The 26,541-nt window shown below is 41.0% G+C and overlaps 1 protein-coding gene across 2 annotated transcripts in view; it reads right to left on the bottom strand.

Moving 5' to 3' along the window:
* LOC109872283 (actin filament-associated protein 1-like 2) overlaps window positions 1-6,497 on the bottom strand; it is a 59,952-nt gene extending 53,455 nt beyond the window's left edge. The window contains exons 1-2 of one of the 2 annotated variants that reach the window (XM_020463465.2): window positions 6,320-6,497; window positions 460-588 (exon numbers count right to left, since the gene is read on the bottom strand). In XM_020463465.2, the coding sequence (XP_020319054.2) occupies window positions 460-588; window positions 6,320-6,335 (145 nt within the window). In that variant the 5' untranslated portion in view covers window positions 6,336-6,497. Of the gene's footprint in view, window positions 1-459; window positions 589-4,495; window positions 4,593-6,319 lie in introns of those variants that run through there. The other variant, XM_031807372.1, reaches the window with a different exon arrangement.
* Between the last annotated feature and the right edge of the window lie 20,044 nt (window positions 6,498-26,541).

The raw sequence follows: 26,541 nt of genomic DNA, 5'->3' as shown, positions 1-26,541 counted from the left end.
TATTAATGCAAATATCCTGCTATTCTACACATTTTGCCATGAGCCTGAGAGAAAATGTTTGTTTTGAAGCAAATTTCCTGCAATTCCATATCTTTTGCCAAGTTTGCTGGAGAGGCATTGTCACATGTGCTCTCAGCCTCTAGGTCATCAGACTGCTCGTTAGGGCGCACACCTGTCACCAGCGTTACGCGCATAATGACACTCACCTGGACTCCATCACTTCCCTGATTTACCTGCCCTTTATATGTCACTCCCTTTGGATTCTTCCCCAGTCGTCATTGTTGCTGTTTCATGTCGGTGCGCAGTTTGTGTTCCTGTTTTGTTAATTTATTTTTAAAATCTATTCACTCCCTGAACTTGCTTCCCGAATCTCTGCGTACATCATTACAGGCATTTTTGATGGCCAATCCTCTTCATTGGGAAATGTGCCGAAGTAAGTAAGTAACAACAGTGACCTACCAGGGGTGTCTTTCAGCTTTGACAGCAGTTCTGAGATGGACATCTTCTGGGCTTGAGCGATATAGCTGAGGTTCTCACTGTCCAGTACCACCAGGAATGAATGCAAGGCTGTAATCAGCTGGTTCAGCACTGTTGACACAACATTCATTACTCATTCGTAAACATTTTGCAACAACAAGCATATTTTTTTTTAGATTCAAGTAGATCTATGGACCATATTTTTTAATGGCTAGCTCAGAATATGAGCTAGCCCAAAAGTTGTTTATATATTCTGAATAAAAATATAAACAAAACATGCAACAATTTCAAAGATTCTGCTGAGTTGCAGTTCATATGTGACTGCCTGGCTCAAATCGGTCTTATGTAGCAACATTTTAAATTATGTTTTTTACATTGGATAAAAGTAGAGACTCAAAGCTATAAAATGTTATATCACACACTACAGTTGAGGAACAATGGGAAAGTAATTATGCTTTGAAAGCTGATTAACTTGGAAACTTACTTTTGATAAAATGGCCTTTGAATGTTTTGGTACTACTACTGGAGAGCCCTTCTTTGTCTACACCCATTCAGCATCTTTCACACCCTCTTAAGCTATATCCTCACCCATCTCTTTATGGGTTGATCCAAGCTTTCCGTACTAACATCAGTTAAGCACCCAAGCTAACTTGCTAGCTACACAAATGAGAGAACAGCTCACTGAACATTACTTGCCCACGCAGAGCTGGTTAGGCTGTTATGTTATCTCTGACGCTGTACGTTAAATTGTGACGTGTCATGACGTAACATACAGCATGCAACTCATTATGTGTAATTCAGATTCTCTCCACCAGGTTTAGCACTTCAATCACAAATTAAAAACAAGAAAGGGATAGGGACAGGATACCTAGTCAATTGTACAATTGAATGCATTCATTTTTTGCATCATTACTGCAAGCCATCATGCCTCTCAAAAGCCGTGACAGCCGCTGTTTACTTCTGAAGATAACTTTAGCGCCACCCTAAAAACCTAATTCAAATTCGACACACACCGTCAAATAGGTATGTAATGACACATTATATAAACTCTGTAGTGTTTTATTTACATTTTAGAGGCAATAAGTTGGACAGGTCGGGTGAAAAAAGCCGTTTCCCCACACAGCATATCTCTCCCTTTCACTATCACGCAGTAGGTTTCACTTCCCCACACTCAATTTTTAAAAAGACCCAACGGAGCCTTCTTCATTGCCTTCTTCAATCATGCAGAGACAAGCAGCATGAAGGTCTCATCATTGATTTTGCTGGAAAGGGGAGAAATAGTGCTTTATAATTGTATTCATATTACAGTTGACCTGGCCGCTAAAATAAGGTCAATTGTATAGAACAGTGTGAAGTACAAAACTTCTGTAGCTACCGTTAGCTACTTACAGTTAGAATTGAGAAAACACCCCACCATTTTACTTGCCAAAGCAGAGCTGGTTAGGCTGTTTTCATGTTATCAAGAGTGTTGGTGAATGTAACTGTGCAACAATAGGCTATAACTAGCCAAGTAAATGGCTCTGAGATACGAATAATAAGATCATACACATAACGTTAGCTAGTGAGCCAGCAGTACACTTTAACTTGAAATGAAACCACTTTCTGTCAAAATTAGAAATGTGTAATACCCGTATACATCATGGACAGATGCCATGGTTGCCCTTAGTTTGAAGATGTAATTCGGAGACACGTCCATCCACGTCCATAACTAGGGCTCCCGAGTGGGGCAGCGGTCTAAGGCACTGCATCTCATTGCAGTCTCTGGTTCTAATCCAGGCTGCACCACATCCGGCCGTGATTGGGAGTCCAATAGGGTGACACACAATTGGCCCAGTGTTGGCTGGGGTAGGCCGTCATTGTCAATAAGAATTTGTTCTTAACTGACTTGCCTAGTTAAATAAAAAATACAAAAAAGCTTTCATACTTGAATTCCACTGATTTCAAAACTCGGTCCTCCAGAAAGTGGAGAGAAACACTTATGCCGTTTTACTCCACGACACCTTTCGATATCCTTTCAAAAAAAGCTGCATTAGACATGATTACTAGACATAGTGACCAGCTCAAATAGACAGAAGTGTGCTATATGGCAGACCAATCCAAACTCATCTCCAGCCCACTCATTTTCTCAGCTATTTACAGATGGCATACACGTTTGTTATGAAGGCACATGAAATTCACATGTTCGAGAAGGCATTTCTGCCCCCCCAAAAATTGATTAAAAAAAAGTTTATGTTCAAAAGGCTCTACTGTGAAATGGTGACCCGCGACGTATGCCTAGTTTCCTGAAACGTATCACATATAAGGAAATCAGTCAATTGAAAAAAAAATCATTGGATGGTAATACACATGTGGTGTTGTGTGACAAAACTGCACATTTTAGACTGGTCTTTTATTGTCCCCAGCACAAAGTGCACCTGTGTAATGATCATGCTGTTTAATCGGCTTCTTGATATGTCACACCTTTCAAGTGGATGGATTATCTTGGAACATGAGAAATGCTCACTAACTGGGATGCAAACAAATTTGTGGACAAAATTAGAGATAAATACGGTTTTTGTGCTTATGTAAAATTTCTGGAATCTTTTATTTCAGCTCATGAAACATAGAAATTTGTAAAATAAAACCCTAAAAGGCCTAAATCATAAAAGCATAAATCCCGAAGTATCCCTTTAAGATCCCAGACTGCACCTTCAAGCAAGCTAGCTAAATGTATTACAACACTACATGCCGCATTTATATATATTTTTCAGATCAGTCCTTTCGGGAGCCCAGATAATTTATTTATAAATTCCATCATTGGCTGGATTGGTAGTTGCATTTCCCAAGGGATCCATAGTGCAACATAGCTGACGTAAGTTGTAACTAGAAAAAAGGAGTTGGCTGGTAAATGAAAACTAGCCTTTTTGTTGGTTAGTCCCTGCCCATTTCGGCCGTATGCTTCTTTTTGGTTCCAAGTCTTCTACACCCCCGGACGTCAACAAGGACTAGAACCTTCTAAACCTTCTGAAAGCCAGGGCCGTATTCATAAAGCCTCAGAGCAGCAGTGCTGATCTAGGATCAGGTCTTTCCTGTCCATGTAATCTTAAGGAAAAAGTGGTCATAGATCAGCTCTCTGTTTTATGAATATGGATCCTGGAAAACCAAAATCCATATGAACAGAGAATTTTTTTTCTCATATCCTCGCTTCTGTTACGTCAAGTCAGAGCTTGTGAATGTGTCTACACAGAAAGTGGTTTGATTTGAAGAGTTGTTTTGGCATTCCGCTGAATTTCATGTTCCCTCCTAATTTGCTAAACATCCTTTACTAGAGAAGGAACGACTCCCTTAATGAGGTTAGTGCAGATTCATGATTCCAAATAGAGAAGCAAAGCTTAACCAATTAACCTCTTAATCTCAAAATACCTTTCAGTACAGACAGTAGACTACATTGAAAATGCTTTTTAGTCAAGGACTAGGCTTATTCTGTGACTGGGGAAACTGACCCTCATAGTATAGGCATACCATATGTGGCCAAACAAAAATAGACTCAAGAAGATGTCAATATAAGAGCTATGTGAATATGCAACAATCATGTATGTGTGATGACTTTTTTTTACATGTAGAAGAGCGTCAAAGGGAATAGATCAGTGCTACTGTTCTAGCCCCACAGTGAGGGCCCAGTTCTGCAGCCTGCAGTATGTGGGCACTGCAATCAGAGGCCTTTTGTGCTGCAGTAGTCCCATTATCTCTACTTGTTACCAAAAAGAGAAAATTATGGGAGGGACTCTGTAATGCCATTGCAACATTGACCACATAAAACATGTGATGTCCTCAATGGTCTCTAAATGGCGCCATGAAAATAACTCTTTAGTGCCTGGGCGGCATTGAGGACTTGTCTTGAATGAAGCCCTCTCACTCACGAGCTCAGTTGTTTTTTATTAATTCATCACTCCAGGCAGGTACACAGAGAAACATAGTGGAAATTACATAGAGACCAAAGACATGCAGGGCAATCAGCATTTCCCCCCTGTTTACTCACTCGCTCACTCTCTTCACCTCTTCTATGTGCTTGTCTTCTTTTAGGAATAAATGATTTACAATGATGCTTCACTTCATGTCTCCCAACTTTGCCAGCAGCCCTTTAGTCAAAAAACATTGTTTTTTTTCACATAAGAAAAACATTGTTATTGAAAGAATATACCTGCATAATATAGTAATAGTCTTTAATTAAAAGGAGACAAATTGACCCTTAATGTGGTATTACTACTAACCCTTTGAGATAAAGGACTTCTATTGTTACCTCACTTGTTTGAACTGCACATAGCAACCTTCAGACTCGACAGATTTGACAAGAAAGCGCTAAAACCTAGTCACTAAACAAATACTGTCTGTTAACCTGATGGCAATGTTAAGCTGTGATGGCAAACAAAGAATATTCAAAGAATGTTCAAAGTAGGTGACCATTCATTTCTAACCAAACAGAGAGACCATTGACAGATATGTTAAATCAGATGTGCTAAATCAGTGGACTCATTATACAGAAGTAAAGTTTTTCAAGAGGGAACTTTTCAACTATTTATTAGCAAAACTAAATTTGCTTGAGACACCAACTCCAAAATGTGAAGGAAGTGGCTAAAGCTATGGTAGGATACTGAACATGTTGTTGATGTAAAGCTATCAAAAGACTTCACTGGTGACAGAAGAGTTCCTGATCTGTTGTGCCTAGTATGTAAATGACTCTCCTCTGTGTTGGGGTTGTGTGTGTGCTCTTGAAGGTAGGTAGGTAGGTAGGTGTCCTGTCTGTCTGTCTGTCTGTCATGGAGAGGCTTGTTTTCCTTTTTATCCAGTGGTGACCAGATAATGGCAGCAATGAGATGGAAGAAGGAAAGTGTGGAAGAAAAATCTGCTCTAATAGCATTGGGTGAGTGGTGAAAGAGAGGCAGGCCATGTGCCTGGTCGGTATGTAATATTATCCATGGTGTCATTTTATTTCCAATCATGTTTTGGGGCATTGGAAGCTAAAGAAAAGGACTATTAAAACAAATTGCTTTAATACTTCTCAGGAACTCGCTGAGAAGTGAAATGGGACAGACTTTAACCTTAAAATCTCTGTAGATTTCATAGTGGTGGGAAAAGAGAGGAGGGTATTATTTCCTATTGATTTTCTTCCGCTATTAAATAGGCTACATTGCATGATAAAAGCCACAAAGTCATAAAGCACCTCGATTCAGTGGAACTTGCAGGAGGTCTTTTTTTTGGACATCCATGGTGTCAATAAAACTTCCTTCATTAGCCAGTGAGTAAAGTGGCACTAAATTGATAGAAGACAAAATAGATAGATTGATGGACTGATAGATTATTAACTGATGGCCTAGTAAAACAGGCCTAGTGCTGCGCACTGCACTGATGGTGAACAAGAAGAAAGGAGCTCTATCACTATTTGCAACATTTTGTAGCTTTGCAGTTGTACCGTTCGCGCACAACTGAAAATGCACAACCTGGAAAATATTTCTACATTTATCTAATATAAGTGATATGTCAATAATACATAATAGGCTAGTACATTATATCCCAATTAGTTAGCCTAATTGATTAATTAACACAAAATATTATACATTTATTTAAAGCCTAAACATCATGTAAGGTAGGCTAGATGTTAGTAAAAATGGATAAAACCTGTAGAGAATTTACTAGAAAGTTTAAGCCACATAAAATTAATTATGACGTGAGACGCTTTGCTTGGAGCCTAGTGATCTTACAAAAAAATCGGAGCAGCAAATGACCATGTCTAGGTATTGCTGAAACATTATTTTGCTTGAAAGTAGTCTTGCCTTGCTATCCCACTGATGTTCCTTCAGCTTACCTTTTTGTTTGTCCATCCCTGGCAATGCTCAAAGCGTCACTGAGAAGTTTATTTATTTTCCTAATGTCATATAGTTGTCCAATATGAGCTGCAGTTCTTCTCTCTGATGACAACAATCTCCGCTTGAGGTTCTGTAGGTTGAGGTGGTGAGAGTAGTCTAGTCAACATTCAACTCAACTCGATGTCCAGTACGGACCATAAGAAAACTCACTCCCCTTTGCACAATTACAAAAATCAACATAAAGCGACCGCTAGGGATGGGGGCCACTGGTGGGGAAGTGGTGTTTGTGGTGTGTGGTAGTAAGTAAAGACCAGACAGAAAAACATTTGCTCTATAGATATAGCCTACACAAATATAGAAGATGCATTTTCCTCAAACAAAAATATTTAGTAATACTTTATTTGGATAGTCCATCTATAGATGCTCTACATACTATCATTAACATTTCAACTATTTACTAACCCAACCCTAACCACTACCCTAACCCTTATTCTAAACCTAACCCAAACCCTAACTTAACCTCAACAAGCAGTCACTTATCAGCAGATAGTTTGTTATTGGCATGACCATTTGTAGAGCATCTACAGATATACACCACTACACCTTGCCCGTGCAGGTCTCTGAAAATCTCGTCTACAAATGATTGGAAGACTGATGGAGTATTCAACAACCCATATGGCATGACGAGGTACTCATAATGACCTGAGGTGGTGCTAAATGCCGTCTTCCACTCGTCTCCCTTCCAAATACGCACCAGATCGTACGCACTCCTGAGATCCAGTTTAGTGAAGAAGCGCGCCCCGTGCATTGACTCAATCGCTCTAGTGATAAGAGGTAGCGGGTAACCATACAGTGGGGCAAAAATGTATTTAGTCAGCCACCAATTGTGCAAGTTCTCCCACTTAAAAAGATGAGGCCTGTAATTTTCATCATAGGTACACTTCAACTATGACAGACAAAATTCGATTTTTTTTCTCCAGAAATCCACATTGAAGGATTTTTAATGAATTTATTTGCAAATTATGGTGGAAAATAAGTATTTGGTCACCTACAAACAAGCAAGATATCTGGCTCTCACAGACCTGTAATCTCTTCTTTAAGAGGCTCCTCTGTCCTCCACTCGTTACCTGTATTAATGGCACCTGTTTTGAACTTGTTATCAGTATAAAAGACACCTGTCCACAACCTCAAACACTCCAAACTCCACTATGGCCAAGACCAAAGAGCTGTCAAAGGACACCAGAAACAAAATTGTAGACCTGCAGCAGGCTGGGAAGACTGAATCTGCAATAGGTAAGCAGCTTGGTTTGAAGAAATCAACTGTGGGAGCAATTATTAGGGAATGGAAGACATACAAGACCACTGATAATCTCCCTCGATCTGGGGCTCCACGCAAGATCTCACCCCGTGGGGTCAAAATGATCACAAGAACGGTGAGCAAAAATCCCAGAACCACACGGGGGGACCTAAGTGAATGACCTGCAGAGAGCTGGGACCAAAGTAACAAAGCCTACCATCAGTAACACACTACGCCGCCAGGGACTCAAATCCTGCAGTGCCAGACGTGTCCCCCTGCTTAAGCCAGTACATGTTCAGGCCTGTCTGAAGTTTGCTAGAGAGCATTTGGATGACCCAGAAGAAGATTGGGAGAATGTCATATGGTCAGATGAAACCAAAATATAACTTTTTGGTAAAAACTCAACTTGTCGTGTTTGGAGGACAAAGAATGCTGAGTTGCATCCAAAGAACAATACCTACTGTGAAGCATAGGGTTGGAAACCTCATGCTTTGGGGCTGTTTTTCTGCAAAGGGACCAGGACGACTGATCCGTGTAAAGGAAAGAATGAATGGGGCCATGTATCGTGAGATTTTGAGTGAAAACCTCCTTCCATCAGCAAGGGCATTGAAGATGAAACGTGACTGGGTCTTTCAGCATGACAATGATCCCAAACACACCGCCCAGGCAACGAAGGAGTGGCTTCGTAAGAAGCATTTCAAGGTCCTGGAGTGGCCTAGCCAGTCTCCAGATCTCAACCCCATAGAAAGTCTTTGGAGGGAGTTGAAAGTCCGTGTTGCCCAGCAACAGCCCCAAAACATCACTGCTCTAGAGGAGATCTGCATGGAGGAATGGGCCAAAATACCAGCAACAGTGTGTGAAAACCTTGTGAAGACTTACAAGAAAATGTTTGACCCCTGTCATTGCCAACAAAGGGTATATAACAATGTATTGAGATAAACTTTTGTTATTGACCAAATACTTATTTTCCACCATAATTTGCAAATAAATTCATAAAACATCCTACAATGTGATTTTCTGGATTTTTCCCCCTTATTTTGTCAGTCATAGTTGAAGTGTACCTATGATGAAAATTACAGGCCCGTCTCATCTTTTTAAGTGGGAGAACGTGCACAATTGGTGGATGACTAAATACTTTTTTGCCCCACTGTCTCTCACCGTGATTTTATTGAGACCTCGATAATCAATGCACGGGTGCAAACCGCCACCCTTCTTCTTCACAAAAACGAAACTCGAGGAGACGGGTGAAATGCAGGGATTCGGAGACATATGTCTCCATAGCTACCGTCTCCACTTGCGACAGGGGATACACGTGACTCCTGGGAAATGCAGGGTCTACCAGGAGATCTATCGCACAATCCCCTCGTCTATGGAATGGTAATTGAGTCGCCTTCCTTTTTACAGAAGGCGAGAGCCAAATCGGCATATTCTGGGGGAATGCTCACAGTGGAGACCTGGTCTGGACATTCCACCGTAGTAGCACCAACGGAAACCCCTAAAAAACTACCTGAGCACTCTAGCGACCACCCTGTGAGAGCCCTCTGTGGTCAAGAAACAGTGGGGTTTCAAGCTAACCAGGGTAGGCCGAGCACCACAGAATACGCAGGAGAATCAATAAGGAAAAGACTAATCTTTTCCTTGTGACCCCCCCTGCGTTACCATACACAAAGGATCTGTGGCCTCCCTGATAAACCCTGACCCTAATGGTCGACTATCTAAGGCATGAACGGGGAAAGGCATATCCACAGGAACAATGGGGATCCCTAAACTATGAGCTAAACTTTTATTAATGAAATTCCCAGCCGCGCCTGAATCTACTAGCGCCTTATACTGGGAACACGGGGAATATTCAGGAAAAGTGACAGAGACAAACATATGTGCTCAGAGGGCTCTGGATGTGAATGGTGCCTACTCACCTGGGGTGGTGCCAGAGTGCCCTACCTGCTGCCTTGATTCCGAGAGGAACCAACCTGGCACCGACCAGCAGTGTGACCTCTGTGACCACATATGGTGCTCGAGCGGGAACCCCCTCCGGTCTCCCTGCCCACCATCCCTCCCAACTCCATGGGTACAGGAGAGAGGGTGCGGGAGGATGGAACAACCAGACCCCGATCTAGAGTAGCCAGCATGTTGTCCAGCCTGATGGACATGTCCACCAGCTGGTCGAAGGTGAGGGTGGTGTCTCTTACAGGCCAGCTCCCGACGGACATCCTCGCGTAGACTACAGCGGTAATGGTCGATCAGGGCCCTGTCTCTCCATCCAGTGCCGGCAGCCAGGGTCCTAAACTCCAGAGCAAACTCCTGTGCGCTCCTCATCTCCTGCCTCAGATGGTAGAGGCGCTCACCAGCTGCTCTGCCTTCGGGTGGGTGGTCGAATACTGTCCTGAAATGGCAGATGAACTCCTCAAAATGTCCCAATGCCACATCCTCTTCTCCACACACAGCGCTGGCCCACTCCAGGGCATTCCCGGTGAGGCACGAGACGAGGCGTAACTCTTCTCATGGTCTGATGGAGCTGTGTGGACCGTGGCCAGATACAAGCTTAGTTTGAGGAGAAAACCCTGGCAGCCAGCAGTATTTCCACCGTACTCCTTAGGCAGGGATAAATGGATCTTGCTGGGTTCAGGCGGGGAAAAGGCGCTCAGGGGAGCCCCCGGTTGTGCTGGTGGAGGCGATGGAAAAACTCCCTGTCTCTTCCAGCGGTCTATATTCTGGACAACGCGATCCATGGCGGCGCTCAGATTGTCAATCATCTCTGTGTGTTCCATGACGCGCTCCTCCACCTCTATGGCCAGGGTACCTTCTCCTGCTGATTTAATTTCTTGGTCAGAGATTCTGTCACAGTCGTTTGTATAGGTGGCAGGGAAGTCAGGCACAGGATAATCAAACTGAGTATAATGGAGTTATTTAATTCCAATAAACGAAACATACTCCAAACACTAAATGTAACAATAAACAATGTGGGTACGAGGACCCGTCGCACACCAATACAAAACAACACAACACTGAATAACAAACAATCTCTGACAAAGACATGAGGGGAACCAGAGGGTTAAATACACAATAGGATTGAAACCAGGTGTGTAGGAAGACAAGACAAAACCAATGGAAAATGAAAAATGGATCAATGATGGCTAGAAGACCGGTGACGTCGACCGCCGCCCGAACAAGGAGAGGCTTCGACTTCGGCAGAAGTCGTGACAATGTATGGTATTAAAATGTTTATGAACTGTTAAACTCTTAAAAGACTCTTAAAACCTGAAGGATCTGACCCTTTTTTTAAATTTTTGCCTAAATTGACATGCTCAAATCTAACTGCCTGTAGCTCAGGACCTGAAGCAAGCATATTCTTGATACCATTTGAAAGGAAACACTTTGAACTTTGTGGAAATGTTAAATTAATGTTGGAGAATATAACACATTAGACCTAGCAAAGATAATACATAGAAAAAAAACATTTTTGGGAATCATCATCTTTGAAATGCAAGAGAATTGCCACAATGTATTATTCCAGCCTAGGTGCAAATTATATTGTGTCTACTAGATGGCAGCAGTGTATGTGCAAAACTTTAGACTGATCCAATGAACCATTGCTTATCTGTTCAGAATGTATTAAGACTGCTCAAATGTGCCTAAATGGTTTATTTAATTCATTTTCAATTTCATAACTGTGGCACTCTCCTCAAACAATAGCATGGCATTCTTTCACTGCAATAGCTACTGTAAATTGGACAATGCAGTTAGATTAGCAATAATTTAAGCTTTCTATATATCAGATATGTCTATGTCTTAGGAAATGTTCTTGTTACTTACAACCTCATGCTAATCACATTATCCTATGATAGGTCAACCACCCAGCGGTGGGACACCGATCCCGTAGAGGAGTAATGATGGACTGTCATTTCTCTTTGCTTATTTGAGTTGTTCTTGCTATAATATGAACTTCGCCTTTTACCAAATAGGGCTATCTTCTGTATACCAAACCCTACCTTGTCACAACACAACTGATTGACTAAAATGCATTAAGAAGGAAAGAAATTCCATAGGTTCACAGTTAACAAGGCACACATGTTAATTGAAATGCATTCCCGGTGACTACCACATGAAGCTGGTTTAGAAAATGCCAAGAGTGTGCAAAGCTGTTGTCAAGACAAATAGTGGCTACTTTGAAGAATATAAAATATATTTAGATGTAACACTTTTCTGGTTACTACATTATTCCATATGTGTTTTTTCATAGTTCTGATGTAGTCACAATTATTTTACAATGTAGAAAATAGTATAATAAAGAAAAACCCTTGAATGATTAGGTGTGTCCAGACTTTTGACTGGTAGTGTGTATGTTCTTTACGACACAATAAATGATAACAATATGTGTTAAAACCTCTCTGGGATATGTGGGACGGTAGCGTCCCACTTCGCCAACAGCCAGTGAAATTGCATGGCGCCAAATTCAAAACAACAGAAATCCCATAATTAAAATTCCTCAAACATTCAAGTATTTTACACAATTTTAAAGATAAACTTCTTGTAAATCCAGCCACAGTGTCCGATTTCAAATAGGCTTTACGGCGAAAGCACACCAAATGATTATGTTAGGTCAGCACCTAGTCACAGAAAACCATATAGCCATTTTCCAGCCAAGGAGAGGGCTCACAAAAATCAGATATAGCGATTAAATTAATCACTACCCTTTGATCTTCATCAGATGGCACTCACAGGACATCATGTTACACAATAAATGTGTGTTTTGTTCGATAAAGTTAATCTACATGTCCAAAAACCTCAATTGAAATTGGTGTGTTATGATCAGAAATGCATTGTCTCATACAAACATCCGGTGAAAGTGCAGAGAGCCACATCAAATGACAGAAATACTCATAATAAACATTGATAAAAGATAGACTTCTCCTTAATGCAACCGCTGTGTCAGATTTCAAAATATTCTTTACGGAAAAAGCATAATCTGAGAACGGCGCTCAGATGTTACGGTTTTCTTCCGTCGAAAGAGAGTCGGACCAAAATGCAGCGTGGTTAGTTCGATACATCTTTAATAGACAAAAAAAACACGAACAATACAAAAACAATAAACGTGAAAACCTAAACAGTCTATCTTGTGCTAACACACACAGAGACATGAACAATCACCCACTCAAAGAATATGGCTGCCTAAATATGGTTCTCAATCAGAGACAACGAGAATCACCTACCTCTGATTGAGAACCGCCTCAGGCAACCATAGACTACGCTAGAAAACCCCACTAAGCCACAATCCCAAAACCTATGAAAAACCCCCATACATAAACACAACACAAAATAAACCCATGTCACACCCTGGCCTGACCAAATAAATAAATAAAACACAAAATACTAAGACCAGGGCGTGACATCAGAGCCCAAAACAGCCAGGGGAATGTCCGCCATTTTGGAGTCAACAAAGTTAGAAACAACACCATAAATATTCACTTAACTTTGATGATCTTCATCAGAAGGCACACCCAGGAATCCCAGTTCGACAATAAATGACTGATTTGTTCCATAAAGTTCCATCATTTATGTCCAAATAGCCACTTGTTGTTAGCGTGTTCAGCCCAGTAATCCATCTTCATGAGGCGTGAGCATTTCATCCAGACAAAAACTCGAAAAGTTCCCTTACAATCCTTTACGAACATGTCAAACGATGTATGGAATCAATCGTTAGGATGTTTTTAACATAAAATATAAAAAATGTTCCAACCAGAGAATTCCTTTGCTTCAGAAAAGCACTGGAACGAGAGATAACTCTGTCGGGAGCGCGCGTCACGAGACCAAGGCTCTCTGCCAGACCACTGACTCAAAGAGGTCTCATGAGCCCCTCCTTTATAGTAGAATCCTCATTCAAGTTTCAAAGGACGGTTGACATCTAGTGGAAGCCGTAGGAAGTGCAACCTCATCCATATCTCAATGTGTATTCGGTAGGCCAAGCTTTGAACAACTACAAACCTCAGATGTCCCACTTCCTGGTTGGATGTTTCTCAGGTTTTCGCATGCCATATTAGTTCTGTTATACTCACAGACATCATTCAAACAGTTTTAGAAACTTCGGAATGTTTTCTATACAAATCTACATATATGCATATTCTAGCTTTTGGGCCTGAGTAGCAGGCAGTTTACTCTGGGCACCTTATTATCTAAGCTACTCAATACTGCCCCCCAGTCCCAAAGAAGTTGTTTAACATATATGTTGCCTATACCTCTCAAACAGGTGTTTTGTCTACTATCCAGAGTGACTTGCTATCAGTGCATTCATCATTTCAATCCAAGACATAATTTCCGGTCACAACTTGCAGACTTGTTGACGAGTTGCTGTGCGTTTTGTTGCCAACCTATTTTGCTACCTGACAATTTTACGTTTTTTACTTTTTAATTACCGTTTATATTTTTGTTTTTTTCCCCTCAACTTTTTCACTCCGGACGCTTTATCTGGACATGGTTCGTCAGGACCTCCAACAGCCGAAGCTAAGTAGTAACATTAACATGATGCCTTCTAATTGCAGTCGCTGTACTCATAATATACAGGAGAACGATCGCCTTACGGCGAGGACAGCTGTGCTACAAGCCCAGCTTCAGACGCAATCGTTAGGCAAGGGTAATTTCAGTGTAGGAAAGGATGAAACCGCGTCTGTGCCACCAGTAAGTACAGATTGTAGTATAAATCCCCTGGCACAGTCCCCGCAGCCGGACAACTTTCTCACGGTTTCTGGAAGGAAATGCTGTAGGAACGCTCAACCGGTGTCGCTCATTCAGCCGACAGAAACTTTCAACCGGTTTTCCCCATTAAGCAGCGACTCGGAGTCAGAGGCCGAGTCTTCTCTGGTCTCTACTCCTCCCGTTACGGGGTCTGAGACGCCGAAGCTTCCCACCATTAGCTCTGACAAATTGAAAACTTGAGTCATTGGCGACTCCATTACCCGCAGTATTAGACTTAAAACGAATCATCCAGCGATCATACACTGTTTACCAGGGGGCAGGGCTACCGACGTTAAGGCTAATCTGAAGATGGTGCTGGTTAAAGCTAAAACTGGCGAGTGTAGAGAGTATAGAGATGTTGTTATCCACGTCAGTCCCAACGATGTTAGGATGAAACAGTCAGAGATCACCAAGCGCAACATAGCTTCTGTGTGTAAATCAGCTAGAAATATGTGTCGGCATCGAGTAATTGTCTCTGGCCCCCTCCCAGTTAGGGGGAGTGATGAGCTCTACAGCAGAGTCTCACTGTCACGCCCTGGTCTTAGTATTTTGTGTTTTCTTTATTATTTTGGTCAGGCCAGGGTGTGACATGGGTTTATTGTAGTGTGTAGTCTTGTTTTTTTTTGTAGGTATTGGGATTGTGGTATAGTGGGGTTATCTAGTATAGTCTATGGCTGTCTGGAGTGGTTCACAATCAGAGGCAGGTGTTTTATCGTTGTCTCTGATTGGGAACCATATTTAGGCAGCCATATTCTTTGAGTGTTTCGTGGGTGATTGTTCTGTGTCTCTGTGTTAGTTTGCACCAGATAGGCTGTTTAGGTTTTCGCGTTACGTTTGTTGTTTTGTATTGTTCGTGTTTATTCGCTTTATTAAACATGTATCAAAATTACCACGCTGCATTTTGGTCCGATCCTTGCTACACCTCCTCGTCAGAGGAGGAGATAGAAGAAAACCGTAACACTCACAACTCAATCACTGGTTGAAAACTGTTTTCTGCCCCTCCCAAAAGATAGAATTTGTAGATAATTAGCCCTCTTTCTGGGACTCACCCACAAACAGGACCAAGCCTGACCTAATGAGGAGTGACGGACTACATCCTAGCTGGAGGGGTGCTCTCATCTTATCTACCAACATAGACAGGGCTATAACTCCTCTAGCTCCAAAATGAAATAGGGTGCAGGCCAGGCAGCAGGCTGTTAGCCAGCCTGCCAGCATAGCGGAGTCTGCCACTAGCACAGTCAGTGTAGTCAGCTCAGCTATCACCATTGAGACCGTGTCTGTGCCTCGACCTAGGGTGGGCAAAACTAAACATGGCGGTGTTCGCCTTAGCAATCTCACTAGGATAAAGACCTCCTCCATTCCTGTCATTATTAAAAGAGATCAATATACCTCACATCTCAAAATAGGGCTACTTAATGTTAGATCCCTTACTTCAAAGGCAATTATAGTCAATGAACTAATCACTGATCATAATCTTGATGTGATTGGCCTGACTAAAACATGGCTTAAGCCTGATGAATTTACTGTGTTAAATGAGGCCTCACCTCCTGGCTACACTAGTGACCATATGACTTTCGTCTTTTGAGCTTCTAGTCATGAAATCTATGCAGCCTACTCAATCACTTTTTAAAGCTACTGTTTACAGGCCTCCTGGGCCATATACAGCGTTCCTCATTGAGTTCCCTGAATTCCTATCGGACCTTGTAGTCATAGCAGATAATATTCTAATCTTTGGTGACTTTAATATTCACATGGAAAAGTCCACAGACCCACTCCCAAAGGCTTTCTCAGCCATCATCGAATCAGTGGGTTTTGTCCAACATGTCTCTGGACCTACTCACTGTCACAGTCATACTCTGGACCTAGCTTTGTCCCATGGAATAAGTGTTGTGGATCTTAATGTTTTTCCTCATAATCCTGGCCTATCGGATCACCATTTTATTACGTTTGCAATTGCAACAAATAATCTGCTCAAACCCCAACCAAGGAACATCAAAAGTCGTGCTATAAATTCACAGACAACACAAAGATTCCTTGATGTCCTTCCAGATTCCCTCTGTCTACCCAAGGACGCCAGAGGACAAAAATCAGTTAACCACCTCACTGAGGAACTCAATTTAACCTTGCGCAATACCCTAGATGCAGTTGCACCCCAAAAAATAAAAACATTTCTCATAAGAAACTAGCTCCCTGGTACACAGAAAATACTCGAGCTCTGAAGCAAGCTTCCAGAAAATTGGAACGGAAATGGCACCACACCAAACTGGAAGTCTTCCGACTAGCTTGGAAAGACAGTACCGTGCAGTACCGAAGAGCCCTTACTGCTGCTCGATCATCCTATTTTTCTAACTTAATTGAGGAAAATAAGAACAATCCGAAATTCCTTTTTGATACTGTCGCAAAGCTAACTAAAAAGCAGCATTCCCCAAGAGAGGATGACTTTCACTTTAGCAGTGATAAATTAATGAACTTCTTTGAGGAAAAGATTATGATTATTAGAAAGCAAATTACGGACTCCTCTTTAAATCTGCGTATTCCTTCAAAGCTCAGTTGTCCTGAGTCTGCACAACTCTGCCAGGACCTGCCAATGATGAAAATAATCATGGCCTCTAAACCTTCAAGCTGCATACTGGACCCTATTCCAACTAAACTACTGAAAGAGCTGCTTCCTGTGCTTGGCCCTCCTATGTTGAACATAATAAACGGCTCTCTATCCACCGGATGTGTACCAAACTCACTAAAAGTGGCAGTAATAAAGCCTCTCTTGAAAAAGCCCAACCTTGACCCAGAAAATATAAAAAACTATCGGCCTATATCGAATCTTCCATTCCTCTCAATTTTTTTTGAAAAGGCTGTTGCGCAGCAACTCACTGCCTTCCTGAAGACAAACAATGTATATGAAATGATTCAGTCTGGTTTTAGACCCCAATCATAGCACTGAGACTGCACTTGTGAAGGTGGTAAATTACATTTTAATGGCATCGGACCGAGGCTCTGCATCTGTCCTCGGACAAGTTCTGGCCTGGTTTAGATCTTATCGGTGTTCCTCAAGGTTCCGTTTTAGGACCACTATTGTTTTCACTATACATTTTACCTCTTGGCGATGTTATTCGAAAACATAATGTTAACTTTCACTGCTATGCGGATGACACACAGCTGTACATTTCAATAAAACATGGTGAAGCCCCAAAATTGCCCTTGCTAGAAGCATGTGTTTCAGACATAAGGAAGTGGATGGCTGCAAACGTTCTACTTTTAAATTCGGACAAAACAGAGATGCTTGTTCTAGGTCCCAAGAAACAAAGAGATCTTCTGTTGAATCTGTCAATTAATCTTAATGGTTGCACAGTCGTCTCAAATAAAACTGTGAAGGACCTCGGCGTTACTCTGGACCCTGATCTCTCTTTTGAAGAACATATCAAGACCATTTCAAGGACAGCTTTTTTCCATCTATGTAACATTGCAAAAATCTGAAACTTTCTGTCCAAAAATGTTGCAGAAAAATTAATCCATGCTTTTGTCACTTCTAGGTTAGACTACTGCAATGCTCTACTTTCCGGCTACCCGGATAAAGCACTAAATAAACTTCAGTTAGTGCTAAATACGGCTGCTAGAATCCTGACTAGAACACCAAAATTTGATCATATTACTCCAGTGCTAGCCTCCCTACACTGGCTTCCTGTCAAAGCAAGGGCTGATTTCAAGGTTTTACTGCTAACCTACAAAGCATTACATGGGCTTGCTCCTACCTATCTCTCTGATTTGGTCCTGCCGTATATACCTACACGTACGCTATGGTCACAAGACGCAGGCCTCCTAATTGTCCCTAGAATTTCTAAGCAAACAGCTGGAGACAGGGCTTTCTCCTATAGAGCTCAATTTTTATGGAACAGTCTGCCTACCCATGTCAGAGACGCAAACTCGGTCTCAACCTTTAAGTCTTTACTGAAGACTCATCTCTTCAGTGGGTCATATGATTGAGTGTAGTCTGGCCCAGGAGTGGGAAGGTGAACGGAAAGGCTCTGGAGCAACGAACCGCCCTTGCTGTCTCTGCCTGGCCGGTTCCCCTCTTTCCACTGGGATTCTCTGCCTCTTACCCTATTTACAGGGGCTGAGTTACTGGCTTACTGGGGCTCTCTCATGCCGTCCCTGGAAGGGGTGCGTCACCTGAGTGATTCACTGATGTGGTCATCCTGTCTGGGTTGACGCCCCCCCTTGGGTTGTGCCATGGCGGAGATCTTTGTGGGCTATACTCAGCCTTGTCTCAGGATGGTAAGTTGGTGGTTGAAGATATCCCTCTAGTGGTGTGGGGGCTGTGCTTTGGCAAAGTGGGTGGGGTTATATCCTTCCTGTTTGGCCCTGTCCGGTGGTGTCCTCGGATGGGGCCACAGTGTCTCCTGACCCCTCCTGTCTCAGCCTCCAGTATTTATGCTGCAGTAGTTTATGTATCGGGGGGCTAGGGTCAGTTTGTTATATCTGGAGTACTTCTCCTGTCCTATTCGGTGTCCTGTGTGAATCTAAGTGTGCGTTCTCTAATTCTCTCCTTCTTTCTTTCTTTCTGTCTCTCGGAGGACCTGAGCCCTAGGACCATGCCCCAGGACTACCTGACATGATGACTCCTTGCTGTCCCCAGTCCACCTGGCCGTGCTGCTGCTCCAGTTTCAACTGTTCTGCCTTATTATTATTCGACCATGCTGGTCATTTATGAACATTTGAACATCTTAGCCATGTTCTGTTATAATCTCCACCTGGCACAGCCAGAAGAGGACTGGCCACCCCACATAGCCTGGTTCCTCTATAGGTTTCTTCCTAGGTTTTGGCCTTTCTAGGGAGTTTTCCCTAGCCACCGTGCTTCTACACCTGCATTGCTTGTTGCTGTTTGGGGTTTTAGGCTGGGTTTCTGTACAGCACTTTGAGATATCAGCTGATGTACGAAGGGCTATATAAATACATTTGATTTGATGTTATGGGAGCAGGTAGTGCTTTACCTTAAGTGTATATAAATATCTAACTAAATATTAATGCATGTATTTACAACATAATAGTTACATTTAGTTAATATGTAAATACCATATAGTTACACTTTAATAAGGGTTTAGCGCTATAGGTTGTTACATAAGTGGAACAAGGATATATAATTACAAGATGTCTTGTTCCAAATGTAAGTAACAGGTTCTATAATTACACTTTTGCAGTCCACTGTATAGCCCCATATTAACAATGCATCCTATTATGTAACCTTGTTACATGTAACTACATAAGTCACTACCACCAAAATAAGCTAGGCTAGGACTCCGTCAGCTGTTGTAACAATACATACCCTATAATTAACTACAGCCACTTATCTCATTTCATTATTATTTGGCTTGAAGGATGTATTGAATTAATGTAAGATGTAAGAGCAATGTATTTACAATGAATATGCATGTACCTGGCTTCAAAGGTGTGTGAAATGTTATTCAAAATAATATCATATAATGTATAATGTTAATGAGCAAAGCAGCTTCAAGTAAAGTGAAACACATTAGGGTAAACTTTTTTATTGCAATCATTGGGGAAATACACTTCAATGTAGATGAACTGTTGTTATAGCACCTATAAGTGTAAATACAATGAACTTCACAGGATGTATCAAAATGTCAGTTATTACAATGTCGTTATAAAGAAAAGTATTGTAACTGAAATGTTTCTACACAGGAACAAGCAACTTAATGTAAAGTGAAACACATTAATTACTAATGTAATTACTATGTAGTTACTATGTTACAATGATGGCAGACACCCAATACAGTACTTGTAATTGTGATCGATGGGAATCCATCTCAATCGAGGAAAAACTTTGTTACCTCACATTTAATTGTAATTACTATGTACCTTCAATATTATTAAATATTTCGCAGGGTATATCAAAAGTTTAGTTTTTACAATGTCGTTATAAAGAAAAGTATTGTAAATACAATGTTTCTACGCACGAACAATCAACTTAATGTAAAGTGAAACACATTTTATTTACTAATGCAATTAATGTAGTTACTGTGTTACAACCTATTTTTGATAGTGGTAGTTGAAGATTGGTAATACACATTCTTGAGGGTGTGGTTTATAGTCTGTTGATTGGACAGTGATATGTTTGGAAGCAATGGAATACAGAGTCTTCCGTTTCGTGTGGAGTGACCCAAAAAACACTGATAGCAACAAAACATGCTTATAACCCTGTCAAAAGAATAAAACACATTCCTTTGCTGTAGGATCGTAGTTCCAAAGGTATCGTATTGGTTGATATAAATGAAAAGTTGAGATTCTGTTGTTTTCAGCAAAATAGAGCTTGCAGGGGTTGCTTGCATTTAAAGGGTCGGTATTGACCTTTTTAAATTGATGTGGCAAAGCACCCAGCACCGGGTACTCCCGGTTCCATTTCCTCTACAGGGTGCATGCTAAGAGTGAAAATCTTATACCTGACATACTAATCGGATGTCTTTGAAGAGTTGTTAGAGTACTTCTTTATTATTTTCTTTACCCAAACAAGTACATCCACTCAATTCAACGAAATGCTTCTTTAAAATTTTCTGATTGCTCCTTAGCTTCCAGACCTGCCCCTTTTTTGTCTGCCACGGTCTTTCAATGTGTTCTTTGTGACATCCTGTGTGAGGCACCACAAAGTTGTTTGTGGTTGACTGTCTGGAGATTGTAACCCAGCCTATTCAGAGACCTGACATATGCTCTCCAGCAGTCACTCAGAATGGTGTAACTTCTTTGCACATGTCGTCTGATGATGGGGATTAAGGCTTCCTGTGAACGGTTTTCACCATTTTAATTGGGTGCCGTCTGTTGTTTGACCCTCATCATCCCAAACACCCAACCCTGCCTTCTCCACATTGGCCCCATCTTTCCACGATTGTGCAGAAAGATAGAAACAAGTGCATATCATTATTTTCGTGATAGGGAGTTGGCCAGTGGTTAGTCACGCCTTGGAATGGTGGGGAATCAGCAAATCCATGGGAACTAGCATAATGTCACTTATGACACAAGCTAATCGATGGGTGAAGCTGTATAATGTTGAAAGACCCAAAACATGATCCTAGGAAACGTCACTGCTGATGTGTCCAAGAGCACAGAGATTAATTTATCAAATAATTCAGTATATTAAATGGGCAAGTCCCATATCTTGTTGTTTATAGACCTCCATCTGCTACTGTTGGCTCTCTGAATTGTATTTTCGAATTGTTATCACAGAATGTCAATTCTGATGGGCAAGACCTATATCAACCTTCTGAATCAGGACTGGTTAACATCTAGCTCTGATCAACTCAAAATTCTATGCAATACCTATAATCTCACTCAGATTGTCAACAGTGTAACTAGGTCGAATATAAAATATCCTCTGAAATCCTCTTTGATTGATTAGATCTTAACCAATACTCATTGTTTTAATGCTTCTGGTATTTTTGCAAATTACATAAGTGATCACTGTGCTATTGCATGTGTGAGAGATGGTAAAATTCTTAAGAAATCTCCACGTGTCATTACAAAAAGAAACTGGAAGCGGTCTGATATTCAAGTTTTTTTACATGATGTATCTAGCATTGAATGGAATAGAATGGAATTAATCCCTGATGTTGAACTAGCCTATTCTTACTTACACAACACATTCCAGGATGTATGCAATAGGCATGCCCCTCTGGATTAAGGGCAGAGAGAACCCTTGGTTTACCAAGGAACTTACAAAAATCACAAGGGAACAAAATGCTATGTGGCTAAAGCAAGAGGGACTGGTTTGGCAGATGATTGGATGGCTTTCAAACATCTTTGAAATATGGGTGTGGCTATGATCTGTAAATTGAAAGCAGACCACTACCTGAAATCTACTTCACATAATTTAAATAATCCATCCACATAATTTAAATAATCCATCCACATTTTGACAAGTAGTGAAAGGTTTGGAGTGCAAAAAAGATACACAGCTTCCCAAACAATTGGTAGACACACAGACTGTAACTGAGAGAACCTCCATTCTGAAAGCTTTGAATCAGCATTTTTTAGATGCAGGCAGTTTATCTGAAAAGGTCAAAGGTATAATTGAGCCCCTTGTGAATTTACCTAACACCCCTGTGCACTCCTTCACCAGGTTCTCCTTTTTATCATTCTCTGTTTCGGAAATGTGTAAAGCCCTGAAAGAAATTGATGGGAAAAAAATCCCCTGGCCCTGATGAACTAGACCCCTGCTTCCTACACCTAGCTGCAGACATCATTGCTCCCCCATTAACATGTATTTTTAACCTCACGCTTGATGTTAAGGAAATCGCCAAGTTATGGAAATCTGCTTTTGTACTGCCTCTCCTGAAAGGTAGAGATCCTTCGCTACTTGACAACTATCGACCCATATAAAAATTGTCAGTACTGTCAAAGGTACTGGAGTTCTTAGTTAGTAGGCAGCTAAAGGCCTACTTCCAAGAAAACAGCATCTTAAATGGAATGCAATCAGGTTTTAGGTCTGGCCACAGCACTTTTTCAGCAACATTGAAGGTTTTAAATGACATCCACTGTGCTCTTGATAAGAAGTTAATGTCTTTATTGATTTGTCGAAGGCTTTTGACACCGTGGACCATGCTGTATTAGTACAAAGGTTTAAATGTTGTGGAATTACAGGTCATGCTCTAGATTGGTTTATAAATTACTTATAAAATCGTACACAATGTGTAATGGCGAATGGATGTAAATCCATAGAGGTGTGCGCAGGGTTCTATTTTGGGTCCACTGTTGTTCATTTTGTATAACAACAACATTAGGGATCTTATTGAAACAGCGGATGTTCATGGTTATGCAGATGATACTGTTCTTTATTCAAGTGGTAATAGTTTATCTTTAGCTTTTGAAAATGCCCAGTGCATTTAACATCATACAACAGAATCTGTATGATTTAAAGCTGGTTCTAAATTCAGGTAAAACAAAATGCATGTTATTATCAATGCCAGGCATAATCATGTCATTGCTACATTGACTGGTCATACTATAGAGCAAGTTAAAGTGTACAAATATTTGGGTGTGTGGGTTGATGATAAGCTGAGCTTCACTGCGCATGTAGAGAACTTGTAGAGAAGCTCAAGCTGAGAATAGGTTTTTATTACTGGCAAAGGCTTGTTTTTCTTTGGAAGCCAGGAAGGAGCTGGTACGATGTACATTACTGGTGGTTTTAGATTTTAGTGATATATATGCAGGCTACCCTGAGAGCACTTGATTAAGTGTATCATGCAGCCCTTACAAATCAAAAACGTCTAACACATAATTGTGATCTCTACAGCGCTGTTGGCTGGTCGTCATTGACCTTGCGTAGGCTTAAACACTGGTATACACTGATTTACAAGGCCATATTGGGTAACATGCAATTTTATCTCTGTTCTTGTTTAGTCAGGTTGGTAAATAAATATCAGTTACGGTCCCATTCTCATTTGCTTCTAACAGTACCAAAAATTAGAACAGGTCATGGTAGAAATAGTTTTAGTTACTTAGCCCCGTGGTCCTGGAATTCTCTCCTGAACATTTTAAAGTTTAATGATCTACTTTTGTTGGTGGAGTTTAAACACTTGATCGATGTATACATCATAGAAGAGTGTAATTGCTTTAGTCAATACTTTCATGTTTTTAACGTAATTTGTAATTGTTGTACTGTATGTGTGTCTATAGTTTTGTTTAATGCTTTGTTTAATGTTGTGTTAGTGTATGGGTTTCTAAACTTGACCCAATTTAGAAACCCTTCCTCCTCTTGAACCTCCTCGGGGCTTTGTTGCAGACCTTCAATAATAAGAGGTAAGATAAATGTTAGTTGCATGTATTTGAGAAGACTTTGAGTGTCCCAGGGAAGCATGACCATCAACTACTATAGAAAGGGCACCGAAATCAAATCTCACTTAGGGTCCCAATCATCTTGAGCTGACTGTGCTCCTGTCTTCTGTGGAAATAAACTTTAATGGAAGTTGTCACAAAATAACTGAGTTTGTCCGTTGTTGCTATCTGCACTGTAATGCATTGTAAACATTTTGTATATTTGATAAAACATTCAGCCTATATTCAGTCAGCAAAACAGGCGTTAAAAAATTCTAACAAATTGAGTAATCAAAGTAATTACTGACAGATTGATTATCAAAATAGTTGTTAGTTGCAGCTCTAAATACAGTACTAAAACACATTTTTAAACAGCTTTTACTTACTTTGCCTGAATAGTGTAGGCTTGCGAGAATAATAAAATTAGGGCAGCAGCAGTTGTGCAAGCCTCCCCAGTCATGTCATACTGCCCTTCCCAGCCTGCCACCATGACAAGTAACCTAAATACCCATGGGAAACACTTGTCAAGGTGGGTGGCAGAGCAAGAGACCCTTTAAGCTGTCCAGTAAATAATGCATGAAATATCCCAAAAGCCTGATTATGTCAGTTTCAACCGGCCTTTGTGCTTGCCTCCACTCCACTCCAGGTGTCACCCATCTTCCCCATTATCCCTTGTGCATTTATACCTTTGTTCTCTGGTTGTCTGTTGCCAGTTGGTCTTGTCAAGCCTTCGTTTTTTCCATATTCCTGTTTCTTGTTAGTTCCTGTTTTATAGTTCTCCCGGTTTTGACAATTCTGCCTGCAATGAGCCTGCCTGCCGTTCTGTACCTCTTGACACTGCCCCGGATTACTGACCCCTGCCTGCCCTGACCCTGAGCATGCCTGCCGTTCTGTACCTTACAGACTCTGCCCTGGATTACTGACCTCTGCCTGCCTTTGACCTGTCATTTGCCTGCCCCCTGTTCCATAAATAAACATTTGATATTTCAAACTGTCTGCATTTGGGTCTGATAGATTATTAAAAACACCCTTTTGCATACAGTTTAAGTAAGCAAAAATGTCCTCAGAGTGAATATAGTTAAACAACTGATGATGCCCCCTCGTTTCAACAAATCTTGCAAGGAAACATTTAACTCAGACACAGATGCGTGTTTTAGAGACTGGCACTAAGTGATAAATTAAATGGAATGTAGGCTAAGTAATTTTATTACATTCAATTATATTCTATGATTTTCAATGAACTTATTCAGTAGCAGTAGTGATACGTCCACCTTGTTGGAAATAGGAAAGCAAAAGCTTTCCAGACAGACATGAAACATTAACTTTCCATGTGTATCCATCTTTGCACGCATGCCAGATAATTTTCTGTTTGTGGCCACAGATAGAACAACTCACAGATTTCTTGAGCAGGCCTTTCTTCTGGAGGTATTTGATAAACTTGTTTTCAGGTTTTCTGTTGACAAAATATCACTTAGCACACACTTAGCCATGTTCCATTCAAAATCATTAAAAACCGTTTTGGATTTGGGAGTGCACTTTAAGAGTTTAAATTTGTATACAGCTGGAAATTGTTGTGAAATATCCACTTCCAATACATTTTTGTAATGTTACTCAGGAACAACAAAAAAGGCTGTTCACTTGTTCTCATGTTACTGAACGACATCGAGGACAAAAGCGCAATGACAGTCAATGAACAGTGAGCCATCGTATTCATGCAGGAAAAAACTAATAATGAAAGGATTTTGTAAAGTTAGTGTAGGAAAGGTGGGAAAATGATTGACTCTATAGCGACCCCTATCTTCCATATCTTTAATCTGAGCCTAGAGGAAAGTCTTTGTCCACAGGTCTGGGGGGAAGCCAAAGTAATTCCACTACCCAAGAATGGTCAAGCGGCCTTTACAGGTTCTATCAGCTTGCTGCCAGCTCTTAGCAAACTGTTGGAAAAAATGGTCTTTGACCAAATACAATACTATTTCACGGTAAACAAATTAACAACAGACTTTCAGCATGCTTTTGTTGGGTGAAACAGAAGACAACACTTTTTATACTTTGTTGGTGTGGACAACCTTACCGTCAATCATACCTTAACATTGCTACATTGGATTAGATACAATATCAGTATACAGTATCTAAGATGAGAAAAAATGTCTAGACTGTGGTTTCTTACTCTACTATCTCGGCCATGAGGTTGCATGACTATCAGCAGGTGCAGGCAGTTCTAAGCCAGAGAACTAAAGCAGGAAATCTCCATTTACCCAGAACTTTTCCATCATTGCGCATTGCAAGCATACAAAGGTTATCACATACAGTGCCTTGCGAAAGTATTCGGCCCCCTGGAACTTTGCGACCTTTTGCCACATTTCAGGCTTCACACAT

This window comes from Oncorhynchus kisutch, linkage group LG27 (assembly GCF_002021735.2).
Source record: "Oncorhynchus kisutch isolate 150728-3 linkage group LG27, Okis_V2, whole genome shotgun sequence".
NCBI lineage: Eukaryota > Metazoa > Chordata > Actinopteri > Salmoniformes > Salmonidae > Oncorhynchus > Oncorhynchus kisutch.
The sequence above is the reverse complement of the archived record's forward strand: the minus strand, read 5'-3'. Positions and strand labels throughout refer to the sequence as shown.